The following is a 17,166-nucleotide window of genomic DNA, read 5'->3' as shown; positions in this document are numbered from 1 at the left end:
CAGATGAAAGGTGGACCTTTACATCTAAAGTTTTTGACTAAATGTGAAAAATAATCACAAGGGAGAGCAATTGTTTTCCTTTTTATTATAACAACTTTATGTAAAATCAGTAGACTTGTCACACAATCAGTGCTTGATTCTATCATCAAAATACCCACTCTGTATCTACATATCTCCTATCATTAGGTTCTTACAAATAAAAAAAACAAAACAGAAGCATTCCCCATTCAATTCTCTTGAATATTACTACTCAGGCAAGAATTAGGGTTGTTGTTTGAGGTTCATAATATACACATGCAGCTATGTCGGACCGCGGATTGGCTGTGTTTGGCATTCTAACTTAGGTTTCCCTTATCTTGGTCCTATAGATTAGAGTGATGGAGCTTTACATGTGTGGTGCCAGTTGCAGAGACTTCAGTGTCCCTGCTGTGACATCCTCAGGATCTGAAGCAGCAGACATTGTACCTCTTCATCCATGCGACCCTGTTGAGCAAAGTACCAAAGCCCATTACCAGGGAAAGATTATGCTGTACATTTCTGGTCTGATTGCAACAGTGGTGGGCCGTCAGGGCCTGCAAGGCCTTCTCTGCTGGCCTAAAAATATCTGAATCACAGACTGATGTTAATTATATTTTGTCCATGAATACGTATTAAATAAATCCAAATGGTATTTGGTAGACATTGCTAGTCCCCTGGTTGCGCTGCTTCCAGACGTGTATTTTCATATTTAAGCATTTAACCAATCACATTTCAGCCGCTATTTGTTGCCAGGGTCAAAGAAATCTGCCTGGAGGCCTTCACAATCAGTTCCGCGGGCCCTGTAGCATAAAATAAATGTCTATTAAACCTTTGCTTCAACCAATCAGATTTTGAGTTGGCGACACCAAGGCCCTCTAGCAGGAGTACGGAAACGTCAGCGTATTCACACGCTCTGATTGGATAGTCAAAGCGTGTACTAGCCAGAGCTAGCAAACTGCATCTGTAGCAAGCTGCACAAGCAAAGATGTTGTTGTGTTGATTTAATAGCTGGTTTGTCAACCCACAACGGGTGAAGGAGGAGAAGAAATGGATTTGGTTGGAGATTTACTGTCAAAGCCATTTTCAAGACGGACTTTTCAAGAAAAGCTGGACATTGTTAAGCAAGGTCGGGCAACTCCGGAGCTAGCAAGCCTGTCACAACCGGGAAAAGGATTTGTCCGCCACTTTCAGTCTACTAACTAAAACTTATGCCAGAAATACGACAGGGCAGGCTCGACTTTCAGCATTAGCTTCGACGGCGATAGAAAAGGACTTCTTCATGGAACTGAAACGCACGGATAATCTGCACAACAGAGTAATTGAAATCTTCTTGAGGAAAGAAAGGAGGATGGATTTTGTGTACAAATAATCAGGATTTTTGGTGAGTAAAATGTTGCTATATTCCTAAATAATATTGCAATTTCATCAGGTTATTTTTTATGCTTTTTTTTATGTGTCGCAGCTGTAGAAGTTTTATAGCCATAAAATAGTTATTGAGGGTTGTATTGATTCAGACGGAGCACTACTGAAGGCCTAGGTGTGAAATGCACGGCCCGCCACTGGATTGCAACAATATTAAACTATTACATGAGCACTGTTCATTTCTGAATTTCTTCCACATTGGGAACTTTAATTGAACTCTTTCAGACACTGGCCAACCTAGGCATACCAATAGTTAGTTAAAACTACAAACTAGGTCAGCTCAGGTAATTTTGAAAGAAGTCCAAGAAGTTCTCTCCTACCTTCACGTATAAACAGTATAAGGCTAATCAACAGATTAAGCTGATTTCATCTCGAGTTTCTCATGACATTTTTCAGTATATATATTTATCTGGCCAAACTGTAATTCAACAAGCCGAGTTGCTCATAATCTATTTTGTTTTCCCTTTTTTTGCAGTACAAACATAATTTAATTAGCTCAGGAATCAGACTAAATATGAAAGTTTTGCATGAATGAACCAGATAAAACAAACCACATATACTCAACTAACCACATGTAACATACACTTAACAATGAGACAGTTTTACATTTACTTTGTGCATATACATGTATTCTTAACTGACCTGTACAGCTGCTAGTAAATGTGAGCGGTACACAGCCACCACCTGCTTGTGCTTTCTCTCCCAGTCCTGGAAAAAAAAAAATCACTTCAGAGTTAAGAGCCAGAGTATCTGATACTCAATGTATTGATTAGAGATATCCTGATCTGACGCAACCCAAGTATTAAGTTGGTTCTATTTTTAATTATCTGTACTGGAGTACTCGACTAAATTCAATGTCTTGATCCAGGTTGTTGTTGTATCATCTGGGCTTTTGTGCATGTAAAATCACAGCCCACAGTCTTACTACACAGGCATTTTATTTTGCTGACCCAACAAGTCTGGGTTGTAAGTCAAAAGCCCTGCAAGGGCTTTTGCAGTGAAAGAGAAAGTCTATCGTCTGCAACAGCCTGCGTGATCTCACCTGAGAGCAATTTTAATTTTCCTATGTTAAAAACAAAGTGGTAAGGTTATAAGCAAAGAGGACAGTTTTTTTTGTTGTTGTTTTTGTTGCTATGTTTGAGTATGATTAACTACAATAGCACTAAAATATGAGTTAATTTATCAACAAGTCTTTTCAGGATTAGCTTAGCACTCTAGGAAACTCCTCTGCGTGAAAAACATTATCAGCAGAAGCATGAAGTATTGAGGAACAATATTTCTCACATAAATTAGAGATGCACTATTCTGTCAAAGGTAATCACTGAGCTGCCTTTACACACATAGGAGCTTCAATGAAATCCGTAGGATTTATTATGGTATTGGTCCCACTCTTTGCAGCGTCAAGGTTTTACTCATTGTTTAAAAGGGCATTTTACCCTGCCCACTGCCTTCCTATGCAAGTGAATTAGCTGTCCACATTTATTTACATCTGTGACCTGATAGAAGCACCTGAATGTGATCATAGTGTGTGGAGACCAAATACCTTTGGCATTACTGTATGCTTAGAAACAACAAACTGTCCTGCACAAACTTCTGCTGAAATAAAACATTGATGGTTGTTATCATGCGTATACATTGGATTAATTTGTGTGCAAAAAGTATTTAGATTTATCAATACATCCCTAAAATTGATACAACAAATATTTATGGTATTCATATTTTTCACATTAAACTACTTCTGTCACATTTTGCTCACCTGCAGCTGTTGGGTGAGTATGCCAACCCTGTTCTGCAGCGCCACCTGCTGGCCTGGATTGCCATGTTGCATGGAAGAAGACGAGGGAGGGGATGGGCTTCCGAGAGGAGGAGAGAGAGCTCCCAAGGCCTCTTTGAGCCGGAAGACTTCTTTGGAAAGCTCTGTTATCTAACCAAACGTCAGACAAGATGGGATGAAGTTTACCATCTCAAAACCAAGCTTTAACAAGCTTGCTGTTGTTAAAACCAGAGCTGTACTCTGTTACCTTACGGTCCTTCTCTTTGACTAGACCCTGGGACTCTTGAATGTCTTTGTGGAGCTCCTGGATGTGGCTGGACTGGGATTGTAGCTCAGAGAGCTGCTTCTGCACTGCCACCAGCTGGGATTCTGCTGCCTGCCTTTCACTTTTGTGAAATAGCGCCTCCCTCTGCACCTGGAATACCTAGGCCAGATTAACAACAAATGTTATACAAAGAAAAATTATTGTGCAGACCGGGTTTTCTGATTACAGTTGTAGGATTCTTTCACCTTCATTAGCCAAAGATATCAATGTACAACCTAGATTTTGGTTACATTATGTCACAGTACAACCACAAATTTAATGTATATTATCCTGTTTATGTTGAAAGACCAGCACAAAGTAGTACATAGTTGGAATGTTAAGGATATAGGGTTTTATTTGTACAAAAATTTTAATTTGTAGCATGACTATATGTACATTAATGCATATCCGTATGTAAATCTATTAAAACCCCTTCAGTCTAACTCTGTACAATTACCTTTCACTGCAAGTCTCACTATATGTCTTAAGATAAACTTTTAATGGGACATCTTCTGACCTTTTATTAGAAATGGCTAATTCTTACCACTCCTCGAAAAGATCAGATTTGTAGATTGCATGTCTAATAGATGTCCTGCTGAGACACTGTCCACCTGAGTTGTGGATTCATGAGGCTCTTCAAGATTTACCAACCTTGAACATCTTTGCCACTTCTCTAACTAACTGTTTAAGTAGATGACCATTGTTTGGTATGTTTGATATTGTGAAATCATTTTTACATTTTCAGGTGATGAGTTGAACAGTGTTCTGTAGTATGCTCAAAGCGTTGAATGTTTTTTTTTAGAAATTAACCATAGCGTAATATTTTTCCCAATTTCATCCCTATAGTATTCCTTGGTCTTCAGGGTGAGGTCGATTCAATAATTTTGTCAAACTTTTAAAGATCTCCACAGAACAGCCAGACTGACAGGTCTCAGATCAAATTATAGGACAAAAATCTCGATCAAGTATTTATATTAGAACACCAGAGCCCAACATGTAGCAAAACTACAGAGTGCTAATTCAACACTACTTTTAAAACATCAATGAGCACAAAGAGGAATCATTGCAACAATGATAGTCAATGAAGAGGAAAAGCATTAGATGAATAATGTAAAGGGTAGACAGAAGCCCCAAAGGAAGCACGGCTCAGTGTGTCGCAGAAACAATAACATCTACTTTGGCTTTAGAAGCCACTAAAGAGGACTGACAACAGACCCAGTAACATGCTGAACAAACCTCCGTGCATGTCTTCTCGTGTTTCCTGGTGAGGTCGTTGAACCGTGCTGTGATGGCGTTGATCTCCGCCTGTAGAGAGAGGCGCAGTGCCTCGTGGTCTTCCTTGGAGATCAGACCCTGTTCTGCAGCCTTCTGGGACTTCAGCTCTCTCAGCTCTGTCTCTTTCTCACTGAGGGCCTCCTGCACTGCTGCTGCACTGCTCTCACTGGCCTGCAGGGCGTGCTGGAGCTCTTCCTTTCAAACAAGGAAGCACAGGTTAGATCTCAGTTTCTAAAAATCTGTCCAGGGGAGATTTGAATATTATAAACAAACTGAAGCAAAAAGGGGAAAAATTGTAAGATTTACTTGCATTACTTTTTTTATTTCTTTCTTCTCTGCACTGACCTTGACCTTCTCATGCTCCTCTTTGGGAATGGCGTCTTGTTTGGCCTGCAGCTCTGTCTGGAGATTAGCTGCCTGCTTCTCAGCTTGAGCTCTTAATGTTTTCTCGTCTTGGAGCTCCTGCAGAGTTTGAGCAAGCTGCTCCGACACTGCAGACAGTGCCTCTTTATGCTTTGAAAGTGGCACAGTGTCTTTCAGCTGCAAGGCGTCTTGCGCACGGCCCTCCCGCTCGGCACAGAGGCAGTCCAGAGCCTGGGCTGCTTCCTGCCTCGCCACCTCCAGTTCTTCCTTCATTGCTGCCAACGTTTGCCTGGATTGATCTGACCAGACACAGTTGGAAGACAACAGAAGCTAAATTGTCAATAAACACAGAAGTATCCAATCCAGAAAAGTAAGCCAACCTGATTTGACGGAGGGCTCTGAGCTTTCTGAATGGCCCTCCTCCTCCTCTTCTTCTTCTTCCTCTTCATCTCCACGTTGAGAAGTTCTGAGTCTCTCCAGCTCCAGGAGGGCATCATTGAGCCGTCGAGCCACGTCTGCCCTCTCCCTGGCAAGTTGTTCGCACTGGAGTCCAAGGGTCACCTGAACCTCGTCTAGCTCTGAACGGGGGACGCACTTCCTCAGCTCTCCCTCCAGTTCACCCAAGCGCTCCTGAAGACGCCGGACCCGATCCCCATCTCCTGCCGCTGCTCCCTCTTTCCCTGAAGTCCGGCTCTCTGCCAGGGCTGCCTCCAGTTCGACAACTCTGTCACGGAGGGACTTCACGCTCTCTGCCTCTCCTCTTTTGTTTTCTTCTTCTTCCTTGAGCACAGACTCTATCTGAGCAGCCTGGAGTTCCTTCACTTTCTCTGTCAGCTGTTTGATTGTGTCATTGTCCCGGCTGCTCTGACCCTCTGCCTCGCCCTGTCTCTCTACGAGCTTCTCCTCCAATTCCGTCACCCTGGCTCTCAGCTGCTGCGCCTCCTGGCTCGCACCTTCTTCTTCTGCAGCTGCTGCACTAACGTTTCCTTCAGCGCACTCCACAGAAAGCACCCCAAGACGCATCTGCTCTTTTAGCTCCTCCAGCTCAGACTGGGAGGAGGCCAGCTGCTCTTCTAAACCACGCAGCTTTTCTTCTAGAGCTCCTGTGATTTCTGGATCTCCGCCTCCATTCTGAGAGCTGCCTTTGCTTCTGCATGACATGACAACAAAGTGACGTCAACACATGCAACTTCTCAGCAAACAAGATCAAAAGTCAGTTTCTAGCCATGAAATATTTTTTACCTGTAAAAAGATAATCAAATCTAGTAAGTCTAATTTATTATTACAACAAAGAGGATAATTTTAATATAAACTGTTGCTTTAACAACCTCGCACAAATGTTTTAGGATAAAAAGAAAACAGTGCAATAAATCTACGTAGAAGTAAATATATGGCTTCTTTTTCAATAAAGGACCTTTAAAAAAAAACATACTTGGATTTTGAAAGAGATATTATTGTGCTGATCTAAAAATAGATGATTCATGGCTAAGTGAAGTGTAGAAGCTGCACTGAAATGCCTGTGGTGTATAAATGAAGTCAGCTCACTGCTCGTCAGAAACGCTGTAGGCTTCCAGTGAAGCCTGGGCTTGAGAGAAGCGCTCCTGAAGAGCTTCAAACTCCTTCCTCAAAGTCTCATACTGAGTCATGGGCACTGAGTCTGAGCTGGTGGTCTGCATGTCCGTATCATCTTTCTCAAACATCTCCAGCATCTGTAACCAATACAGAAAGAATCATAGTCGAATAAGATGAGTTAAATCTTATAGGGACACATTTTTTTCTTCCTTTTTTGTGGATTTTATATTCATACTGTAAAAAAAAACTTTCAGGAGCAGACTTTTGTTTGCTCAAGTAGTGAATTATGTGTGTCTAATAATGCAGACATATGAACAGTCTACTACTATTCTTTTTTGTACTTTAAGTTATTTATGTATTTTAATACATAATTTTATCAATTCAAAAACACTACATTTGGAGTTTAACTTCATTGTGATTTTCTTCGATCAAGATTTCACACAGGCTCAAATTATTTCTGTCATGAGAACCTCAGATTTCTTTCTGGCTTGAAAAAAAAACAAAAAAAAACATGAGGTTATTACGGCCTTGACTGGGTCAATAGTTGATACCATACTTGATTTTGAAACTCAGAGTGCGGGAGCAAAAATGATTGATTAAAACCAGTTTTGAAAATTGTCCCTCCTTTAAAAGTTTAGTATACATTTAATTCTTAACAGGGCTTAACAACTTCAAACCTTACCATAGATATTTAGTGTTTTAAAGCAGTAAGCCACCAGTGTCTACCTGCGAACCAAACTCACTTTGCCATTTGCTTATCAGCCACTAGAAGATTTTTCTGTTTCTTATTTCTATCCATCCTTACAAAGTCTATTCTTTTGGTTTTATCCCTGATCTCTGAGCTGATGTCTCTCTGTGAGGTCTTTTGTCAGGCAGCAATGCTAATCTTACACTCTGAGACTGGATCCCTGATGGTCATATTTGCGGTGGCGAACAAACAAAAGGTTTACACAAACTTCATAGATAAAGAGTTCTATTTTCTGCAACCAAAATTATCCAGATGAAGGGTGATGTTTACAAAATGATTCCATCTGATGCTAATTTGTTCATGACTCTCTCAGGGATTTAGTCATGAACTGTCTCTGTCTCTGTGAGCTTCTCCAATTCCGTCACCTGCAAGTGAGTGCAGCATCATGATGAGTTTTCTTTTGGTGATTATCACTAATGTGCGAGTCAGGAACACTCAGCAGGGAAACCCGACATCTAATTGACACCACTATGCTGTTTTGCCTTACCTGCACTTTAAGGACAAGTTCGGCGTTCTGTGAAATTAGTTCCTCTATTTGTTTCTGCAACTCAGCGACTGATCCTGGGTCTGCAGGAGCAGGAGACGGGCCGGGTGAGTCTGTATCTGTTTGTGAAGAGGCTTCATCCTGGGCAGGGGACACTCTAGAACGCTTGGAGAGCAGCTTCTCTACAGGGAACATTCAGGAGAGACCAAAACAAAAGTGAATCAATGGACTTTCAGACAGGTCTGATGCAGGGAAGTCTATCCATGTTCCATTCCTAGAATGGGAAAGTTCTCAGGACTGTATACCAGGGAAGTCCAGCATTTCATCCATATCCTCTGAGTCACTGGCCCCTATCCCATGAGCCCCCTTCAGCTCCTCCAGCAGCTTGTCCCTCTCAGCCTCTGCCTCCTTCAGATGCTGCTTTAGTTGGGACAGCTATTGTGCACATGTACAACTGGTGATTAGAGCTAGTTCTTATTATTTAGTTTATGAATAAAATTGACTGATTCAGCAATAAAAGCAGAAGAAAGTACTTTTCTCTAAAAGTCTGTACCTCCTCCAGAGCAGATAGGGCGCTCTGCTGCTGCTGCTCCAAGGCCTTAATCTTCTGAAGCAGGCGCCCTCTCTCCAGTCGCAGCCGTCGGATCTCCTCAAACACTTCCTCATCCTCTGCCTAATCCACACAGACAACCACGGAAATCAGAGACAGAATTTCATGCAGCATGAGAACCAAAGAAATCATGACAATGTAGTAAAAGTAAAGCTTTACCTGAGATGATTGCTGAGTTTCAGGGGGTTGGGGAGATGGAGATTGGGATTTCTGGGGCTCAGGGGATTTGGCAGGGAGCGCTGGACTTGAAGACTTGGCAGATCCCACTGAGAGGTCCTGGATCTTTGTGATTGGAACAAGAACAAAAAGTGTCAATGGAGAGATGATACCGCCAATCAAATGTTTACCAAAGGAGTATCTACATGGGAACACAGATGGAGACAAATGTCTTTTTTCTTTATATGGTTTTGTCTTAGGTAAAAAGTCAGCAAATGACAACAAGAGAGTGACTATACCTACTTAAATTTGCTGACATTTGCAATTGTAGAGGTGAAAAATAAGTCAATAGTAAATGAAAACAATAAGTAAGAAAATAGGCACCCCAACATTTCTTTTTGTATCTTTAATTCCTTGTTACAGTAAGTTCTTTAGGGTTATTTCAGTTAATCTGTGCAATTCCACATACAACCGCTAGGGGTGCTGCTGCGTTGGTGGCATAAGAAGGTTGAGCACACAAGAAGAATACATTTTCCGGTTGAATGTGAAGGAAGCTCAATGTGTGTGTGTCTCGTCTTTCTCATACCCCAGCATCACACGCTGAGGGAAAATTATTCCTGCATTACCCTCAGCACATCCACGGTTGCAGGGTAACAATCAGAGCAATAATTGAAAAGTTTTAAATAACCAGAATTGTGACAAGTGCGCTACAGAACTATGCAAAATGTTGAATATTGGGTTGACTAATTCTCCATAACAACTATACTGCCTGTCCCAATTGATATATATTGTTCCTACTACCAACACATGTTGCTGGACTTTAACTGTGGGAAAGGTTTCTCATGCCTGCTGTTCAGCATGGTGTAGGAGGTGTAATGATGTGGGACCATTTCTCTACCAAAGGTTTAGGTTTTGAGGACCTTGTTGGATTGAATGACATTATAAATTATTTGAACTAAAAGGACAATTAATTAAAAACCTGCTGGTCTGTGCTAGAAACTGAAAACGGTTTGATGTTGGTGGTCCAGCAGGATATTGATCCAAACAGAAATAGTTCACGAGACACAAAACAATGAATTTCCCATGACTAAGTGTCAAACCTAAATCTTATTGAAAACATGTGGTGAGAGTTAAAGAAATGAGCACATGAGAAAAGACCTTTAGGAGTCTGGATGATCTAGAGAGATTCGTATGAATAATGATCAAAGATGTGTGAAATGTTATTAGAAAGCACTAAGTGCTGTCCTTTTGGCAAAACATTAGATACTATAAGCAGGAAATTCCAATAATTAAGGTACACATACTTTAATAATCATCCAAAACATATTTCTTATCTGAAATAAAAGATCAATTTATTTAAATCTGTACTGTGGGTGAAATAATAGTAGATAGCAAGCTGACATGATGAGTGTACATTAAGGCTGAGAACTATAAATGCAAAAATACTTGCCATCTGTTGAAATGATTGTTATTGTACCTGGAGAGGAGAGCGAGGCGGTGGAGGAGCTTTCCGTTTTCGGGGAGTTGTCCCCCCTTGCACTGATGAAGCGGCTGAGGGGATTTGAATGGGCTGCGTGGGAGTAAGAGGGGGATCACAGACAAGCAGAGGTCAAGCTGAACTTAAAATAAGAAACAGAAAACCCAAGATAACAGAAAGGGTCCGTGACAAAGAGGAGAGAAAGCCATAAAAATGAAGGCAGCACACTGAAAGAATGACTTCATATTGGAAACATGCACAATATGATGGGCCAAAATAAGTCATGGTCTCATAGATGGAAGCAGTGATGCAACATACAACTATGCAACATTACCTCCTCGCCTGCGCTCTCAGAAGCTATGTAAGCATTGAGGAAAAAGACACAGTGAGCTAAAAGTAAGAGATACATTAAAATAAAATGAAAACTTGGCGAATTTTCCCCTTCCACCAGTTTTTTCATTGTTGTCTGTGCTGTTGATGAATCTCAAAGTAAATCCACCAAATTAAAACATCATTTCGTGGTTAGGCTTAACGTGCATATCAAATCTTCTTCATTATCATGACCCATCTGTTTTCATATGCATACACAGACTCACTGGGCAAAATGTTTGTTTCTTTTTCTTTTTTTACCCCAGTCTACAAACACACCCAGTTGTCCTCCTTATCAAACAATTACAGATACTTTCTGGGGAAGCATTATGTAAGACAAATAAATGGTTCAATTAGCTTCACGGGAGATCTTGTGAACCCGTTCAGGAAAAGAAATGTATGCACTTCAAAAGAACAAGAATGACACAAAACACCCAGAAGGCCTTGTTTTGTACCTGGGGGTACTCCATCCTGCAACATGCGAACAATGCATTGGTTGCCTGTAGTTATGGCATAGTCAGCAGCTTTGTGGCCAAGTTGGTCAACCAGTTGTGTGCTTGAGCCCCCTCTCAGTAGAGCCTCTACAGTCTCGACACTTTCACTCTCACAGGCGAGCATCAATGCTGACCTGACCATCAAGAAACAATTATTAGAATAATAAATACCAGTGTTCGATAATATCACTTAAGATATATAAAATATATCCTACAATAACCCTAGTGAGAGCTAGTTAGTTCACTCAAAAAAGAAAGTCCATTATATTTCCAAAAGCTGTCTGAAATTTGTTTTCCATCTATGATGATTGTCTTTGCTGTGCAAATATTTGCAATTAGAAAATATAATTTAATTTGATATCTGGATTATTTCAAGAACTTCCACTTCGCGTTTCAGAACCTGCCATTTGGAGAAACAGTGAGAGCCTGTGATCCCAGCTGGATCATAAACATGTAACTAGTACAGCATTTTCTAAAACTTAGGAGCTCTCCATGCATCCTGAGTCTGACTGCTAAGAGGATAAATGTAGAAAGAAATGACATTTATTACTACTGCAGCAAATTCTTTAGTCTTGGAGAAAAAAATCTGAGCCACATTGTACCTCCCCTGGTTGTCCTGTGTGTTTGCATTGGCACCTCGACCCAACAGAAAGTCACACAGCTCCACTCTGCTCATCTGGGCCGCAAGGATCAGCGGTGTGGCTCCGTCCTGAAAATGACATCATTCAAACATCACCTAGAGCATTACATTCTTACAGCAACCAAAAAACACATAACATAACTATAGTCATCAAACTTACATTGTCCTGGACATCAAGGTTGGCTTTAAAGTCCCACAGTGTCTCAGTGCTGGACAAACAGCCACTGATCGCTTTACGATCCAATCAAAAAATAACAAAAAATAAAAATAGTATAGAACAGCTTTTGCAATGTTATAACATTGTATGATTCAATCAACTGGTGTCAGCATCTAATAACGCTTAGATGCAAAGGTATGATAAGAAACTCTAAAGAAGAATTTGATATTTGCAGATAACATTGCTGGTACCTGCATGATGCAGTGGTGTCCTGCCAATGCCGTCTGTGCAATCTACCGCCAGTCTCTCCTAAGGCGCCACACAAAACACCAAACGATCAAATTTGGCAACATTTTTTCTTTGCATGATCTGGATCTCATACAGTGTCACTGATTTTTACCTGCAGCAGTCTCTTTAAACACTCGTGCTGACTATTTTTGGCTGCAAGATGAAGTGCGCTGAAACCTGTAGTCAGCAGGTTGCAAACAGAAAATTAAAATATATGTTTGCATATCTGGCAGAGGCTATTCTTAGCTTTAAAGAACATAACATGCTTCCCATAATTAGATATCATACCAGCTCCGTCTGTGACGCTGACATCTGCTCCGTGAGATATGATTACCTCCAGGCAATCTAGTCTGCCTCTAGATGCACAGAGGTGGAATCTGACAGAAGATATACTAACAAGTCAATACAAATGAGAAGAATACAGCTGGCGTTTACTGATATTTCTTGCCTTGATTCCTTTTACCAAATATTTTTAATTCAAAATGAAGGCATATTTTAGTCTCTACGTTACAAGAAAGACCACAGGTATATTTGAAACTGATAACATTAAAGTATTAAAATTAAACTATAGAGGTTATGCATGACAAAAGATGAGCTTTCTATAAGTCTTGATAAAAAATTGTTTTCACTCTACTTAAGTCACATCCTGAGGCAATCAGTAGCACTAGATTCTACTTGGGGGTATCAGATTAAAGATAATAAACTTTTCAGATTTTATTTTGTAAAAACATTTGAAAACAATAAACATTGTGTTGTTCTAATACAGAAAATACCAATCATAGTAATAATAATAATTGAAAACACACTAAAGTTTGTGTTTGTAAAATTCCAAAATGGGAAAAAGTTTTGTGAGGGCAAATCATCTGGAATGATTCCTGATAATAAAGAAGAAATTCTATCTCCAAGTCAATGTTCCTAAAAAAGACATGTTTCATGAGCAAAGGGCCATGCAGTAAAGAGTGAATTAAACGTGTGAGCAAAAGCTTATCTCAAAAAAATGTTTTCTTTTTTAGTAGAAAACTTATTTGTGCTTAGGTAATTGTTTTTTGTTGTTGTTTCTTTTAAAATATCAACAGCTATAATGAATAGAGCTAATAAGCTATGACTAAGTAAATAAAACAATTAACACCAAGAACAAAATTTCCAGCATTTGTAAAGATAAAATGTCCAACTTACGCTGACTTGCCCTCAGCATCCAGCTTGGTTGGACAGAGACCTTTTTTGACAATGAGGGCAGTGACTTTGTCAGGTTCATTCTGCTCCACAGCCTGCAGCAGCCTTTCATCACTCTTGCTCCAGTCTTGACTCTATGAGGGTTGGGGAGCCAAAGCAAAATTTCCCTCCAGATCAGCAACGCCCCAATGAAAACTGAAAACCCTCTTTATACAATGCCAGCTAGAAGTTTACATATACTCATAAGTGGCATGAATGCCAAAAGTTTAATATTAGCCTTCCTTCATCATTCAAAAAACAATTTTGATGTATTTTTGGAGTCATTGTCACATTAAAACACCCAACTGTGTCCAAGTTTGCATCACCTGACCAAAACTACCACCTCCAATGAAAGCAAATTGGTCAGGATATTGCTAAAACCAACTAAGAAATTGCCAAAGTTCAAGTCTGTCATAAACTCCAAGATTTTGGAACACCAGTGTATGCACTGTGTAAGAAGGTCAGTATGCATCACCATGGGTTGAAAGAATGTTGACCAAGAAATAGGCAACGTCTACCATGACTGAACCTTGTAGTTGCCCACCTGTACAAATCAATTACCTTTCATTTAAATATTTCACAGTCCAAGAGAACAAATATGAAGCTATTTGCCCACATTTTTGGGGGCAAATAGCTCAAACAACAGTGCAGTACATTGTGAAAAAGTCCCGGTAAGGCTTCTGAAACTCAGAACATTACACCCACTGTCATGGTAGTGGTAGCAGCTTCATGGTAAAAGCTGTTGCCAGGGATTACTTTGCACAATGTGAATGACATGACTTTGACATGGCGAGGTGTTCCAGCAGAAATATGATCCAAAACTCACACTACAAATGGTTTTAAAATGGATGTAGCAGAGCAATATTAAGCTTATGGAAAGGGAATTTTTCAGACAGTGGTCAAAAGCTAAACTAGTTCAAGAGCCCTAAATTAATCCAAATGAGTTCTTGTACTTCTAAGTGAAAGAGTAATCAAAAATATAGCCAGTGACATGACCACATGTCACTGGCTATGTCACGGCATAGTTAAGGTTCAACACCAAATGTTAATAGGAAATATGCTATTTTGACTGTCTAAATTAGAGGAACCCATGAGTAAATTAAAAATTTTGCACTATATTTGTTTCTTGTGTGAGAGAACTTCAAGAGAAGTTCAAATGTATCATTAAAAGTCCTAAATTACTTTAAAAATCATGCCGATGATGAGTATGTGTAAATACCCGACCAGCCCTGTACCTCTCAACATTCCACACAGTTTAGAAGCTGTTTTTCATGTAAAAATAGTTCCAGCTAGTACTATTCATTGAGATATGTTATAAATGGCAAAAAAATGATAAATTAACGTCAATTTTTGTTTAGAAATTTTACAAACAGAGACAGGATACCTACTGGCAGCGGCAGCAGGCTGAGACAAGGACAGAACCGCTTCATTAGGCTAAAAACAGGCTGCTGGGGATCCATATTGCTAGCATAGAGTCCACCAAAACTAAACACTGCCAGAGAGTACAATTTTACCACTGTATGCTACATACCTACATCACATTTCAGTCTCTCAGAAAAATCAATGAGTTTCTGGAAAGAAAAAGAAAACCTTCCAGAGGTCAGAGCAACATCACAGCAGAGATCTGCATATACTATACTATACTATTTTTAAATCCTACCTCTGGTGATCTATAAACTGTCACATACACACATTGACACAATCCCTCCCTGTCTTCACAACACATCCCAAAACAGCATCCTCTGTCCGGATTCGGAAATAGTCTCCTTTCGTCTTGCTTCAACTGCATGCACTGGCCCGGCCGGTCTGTCCACGACAGTACCCTTCCCTCCTGTCCTCATTTCTCTGAACTGATCATTTCCCCTGCTGCCTTCTTCTCTGTAGCAGTTCCCTTATTTGCTACCATTAGTTTTTGTCAAGTCCTGCACTGTGCTCCCCCTTCCAATTCCTGCTCCCCTCCTGCAGCACAGTGAGATCTGTTTCTCTGCAGCTACAGAGCGGGGCCTGTGTGATGTGAGGACTCAGCAAAAAGAGGGGGGAGAAACGTGGGATAAGCTCCTGTTTGCCCTGCTGGCTCGGGTGGCAGAGTCTGTCTGCGTAGCTGGCCTTAAAAAGACCCTTAAACATGTTCACCCATATTGCTTAATCTGGTTGTTATCATTGAATTTGTAATTTGGTCTCTATAAAGGTATCAATAACAGTGCCCAAACAAAACACACAAACCATTAGAGGGAGCGTAGCTTTAAATTTATATAATAATTGATTTATCAGCTGGTTTAAAGGCCCAGCAGCAGTTCAACAATCTGCAATTGAATGCTACATATTTTTCTATTAACTGCTGCTTGTATTCAAGGTAGCCCCCAAAATTAGAAAAAGAGTGACAGACATGAAGCAGGACTCCTTTTAGTGTGTTTGAGTCAGTGTGTCTGCACGGGCTACATGTTAATAATTGAACGCTACTTGAGATCACTGGTTATAACAGCAGCCTAGTGGCAGTTCTGCTTTCCTGCTGTTTAGTGACACTGTATCCTAATACATCCCCCTCAGACTCATTTAAATAAATTGCAGAAAGCAACTAGCAAATGTTTTAGGCTAGGACAAAAATAATTTTCATGGAAAGTGACATGTCCCTATAAAGTTCACACACTTAATCCTGAACACTGCCCACCCCAGATGCATCTTACCTCATTTTTTTTAAACTTTGCTTTGAGACTTTTCATAATGTCTTGAACTGGAATGCAAAAAACGACAACATTAGAAACATAAATTTGGCATTGTTCTAGGCCTAATAAATATACCTTTTAATATCACAAATAGTCCCATAACCCAGGAAACAGCAACATTTGAAAACACATAAGGACTGAACCAAAGACTAAATATTAAGCTCTATTAAATAGTAAATTAAATAGTAAATGTTAGCTGACAGGCAAACCTACCGCCTACCTGTGGATGTCAGTCCAGTTTCAGGTAGGTGTTTCACTTGCACATCAACTGCTCACAGAAAAATACTGAATTCACTGCTGACTGCCCGATGCACCAACAGAGCCCGCCCCAGTCCGAAATCAACCAATCAGCAGCAAGCACAAGGTCGGATCAGCGGTTGATTGGCGATGATGGATTACAGCTGTCGACTTGTCTGTTGAGCGATCCTTCGACGCACGAGCATTCACGAATGTCGTTTTTCTTGGTTTTAAACCAATGTTGACAATTGTTCATGTGTTCACCTCTGAATAAAGAGTAACAGATTTCTTTGTCCATTTCAAGCTCGTCTTATCAGCTTAGATTTCTACACAGTTAGTGCCGGGAAAGTTCCTGTGTCCAGAGATGTTGGGCGGTCTTCATGGCGTCACTGTGAGTTTGACCAATGGCAGAAAAGGTATCTCAAGACTGAACAGAAAAAGCACAACACGTTTATGTATTTTTATAAACTCTAATTCAGTCCAATTTAATTTTATTTTTTATTTTTAGTGCAATACAATTTTGTGCTATGAAACTAATATATCTATCGATCTAATATATATATATATATATATATATATATATATATATATATATATATATATATATATATATATATATATATATGAAATAACAATTTGTAAACTATTGCAGCATAGTAATAGTTTACAAATTGTAAATAAGTTTGACCAAAGTTTTATAATCGCTCAAGAGTTTGCGCCCAAACAATAAGGTAGTGTCTATTTTTAAAAGACAATTCACATGAGCCACCAAAAGAGGGCAGTAAGTGCTAGGCAGATGAAATTACAGAAATCAATTATTTCTCCAGTTTTGCTTTTTTCCAA

At 39.9% G+C, this 17,166-nt stretch overlaps 1 protein-coding gene across 1 annotated transcript; it reads right to left on the bottom strand.

The window, feature by feature from the left end:
- Window positions 1–68: 68 nt before the first annotated feature.
- ankrd24 (ankyrin repeat domain 24) lies at window positions 69–15,413 on the bottom strand. The gene is made up of 21 exons (XM_032572980.1): window positions 14,752–15,413; window positions 13,328–13,458; window positions 12,440–12,528; window positions 12,264–12,328; window positions 12,115–12,172; window positions 11,867–11,937; window positions 11,669–11,775; window positions 11,028–11,200; window positions 10,538–10,560; window positions 8,730–8,852; window positions 8,514–8,633; window positions 8,266–8,395; window positions 7,964–8,142; window positions 6,702–6,865; window positions 5,537–6,306; window positions 5,139–5,455; window positions 4,755–4,988; window positions 3,462–3,638; window positions 3,197–3,364; window positions 2,083–2,148; window positions 69–483 (listed from the first exon to the last, which is right to left on the bottom strand). Exons 1-21 carry the CDS (start codon window positions 14,821–14,823, stop codon window positions 415–417), a joined length of 3,306 nt encoding a protein of 1,101 aa, XP_032428871.1. The 5' UTR covers window positions 14,824–15,413; the 3' UTR covers window positions 69–414.
- Window positions 15,414–17,166: the final 1,753 nt, after the last annotated feature.

Source organism: Xiphophorus hellerii, chromosome 9, assembly GCF_003331165.1.
Source record: "Xiphophorus hellerii strain 12219 chromosome 9, Xiphophorus_hellerii-4.1, whole genome shotgun sequence".
NCBI classification, from domain to species: domain Eukaryota; kingdom Metazoa; phylum Chordata; class Actinopteri; order Cyprinodontiformes; family Poeciliidae; genus Xiphophorus; species Xiphophorus hellerii.
Note: the sequence above shows the minus strand (reverse complement) of the source record. Positions and strands in the feature narration are given on the sequence as shown.

Excerpts from the sequence above, each read along its gene's own strand:
- ankrd24 (XM_032572980.1), bottom strand. The coding sequence starts at position 14,823 with ATGGATCCCCAGCAGCCTGTTTTTAGCCTAATGAAGCGGTTCTGTCCT. Across the intron at positions 12,329-12,439 it reads CAGCGTCACAGACGGAGCTG|GTTTCAGCGCACTTCATCTT; the intron begins GTATGATATCTA and ends TGCTGACTACAG. Across the intron at positions 8,396-8,513 it reads CCCTATCTGCTCTGGAGGAG|CTGTCCCAACTAAAGCAGCA; the intron begins GTACAGACTTTT and ends TGTGCACAATAG.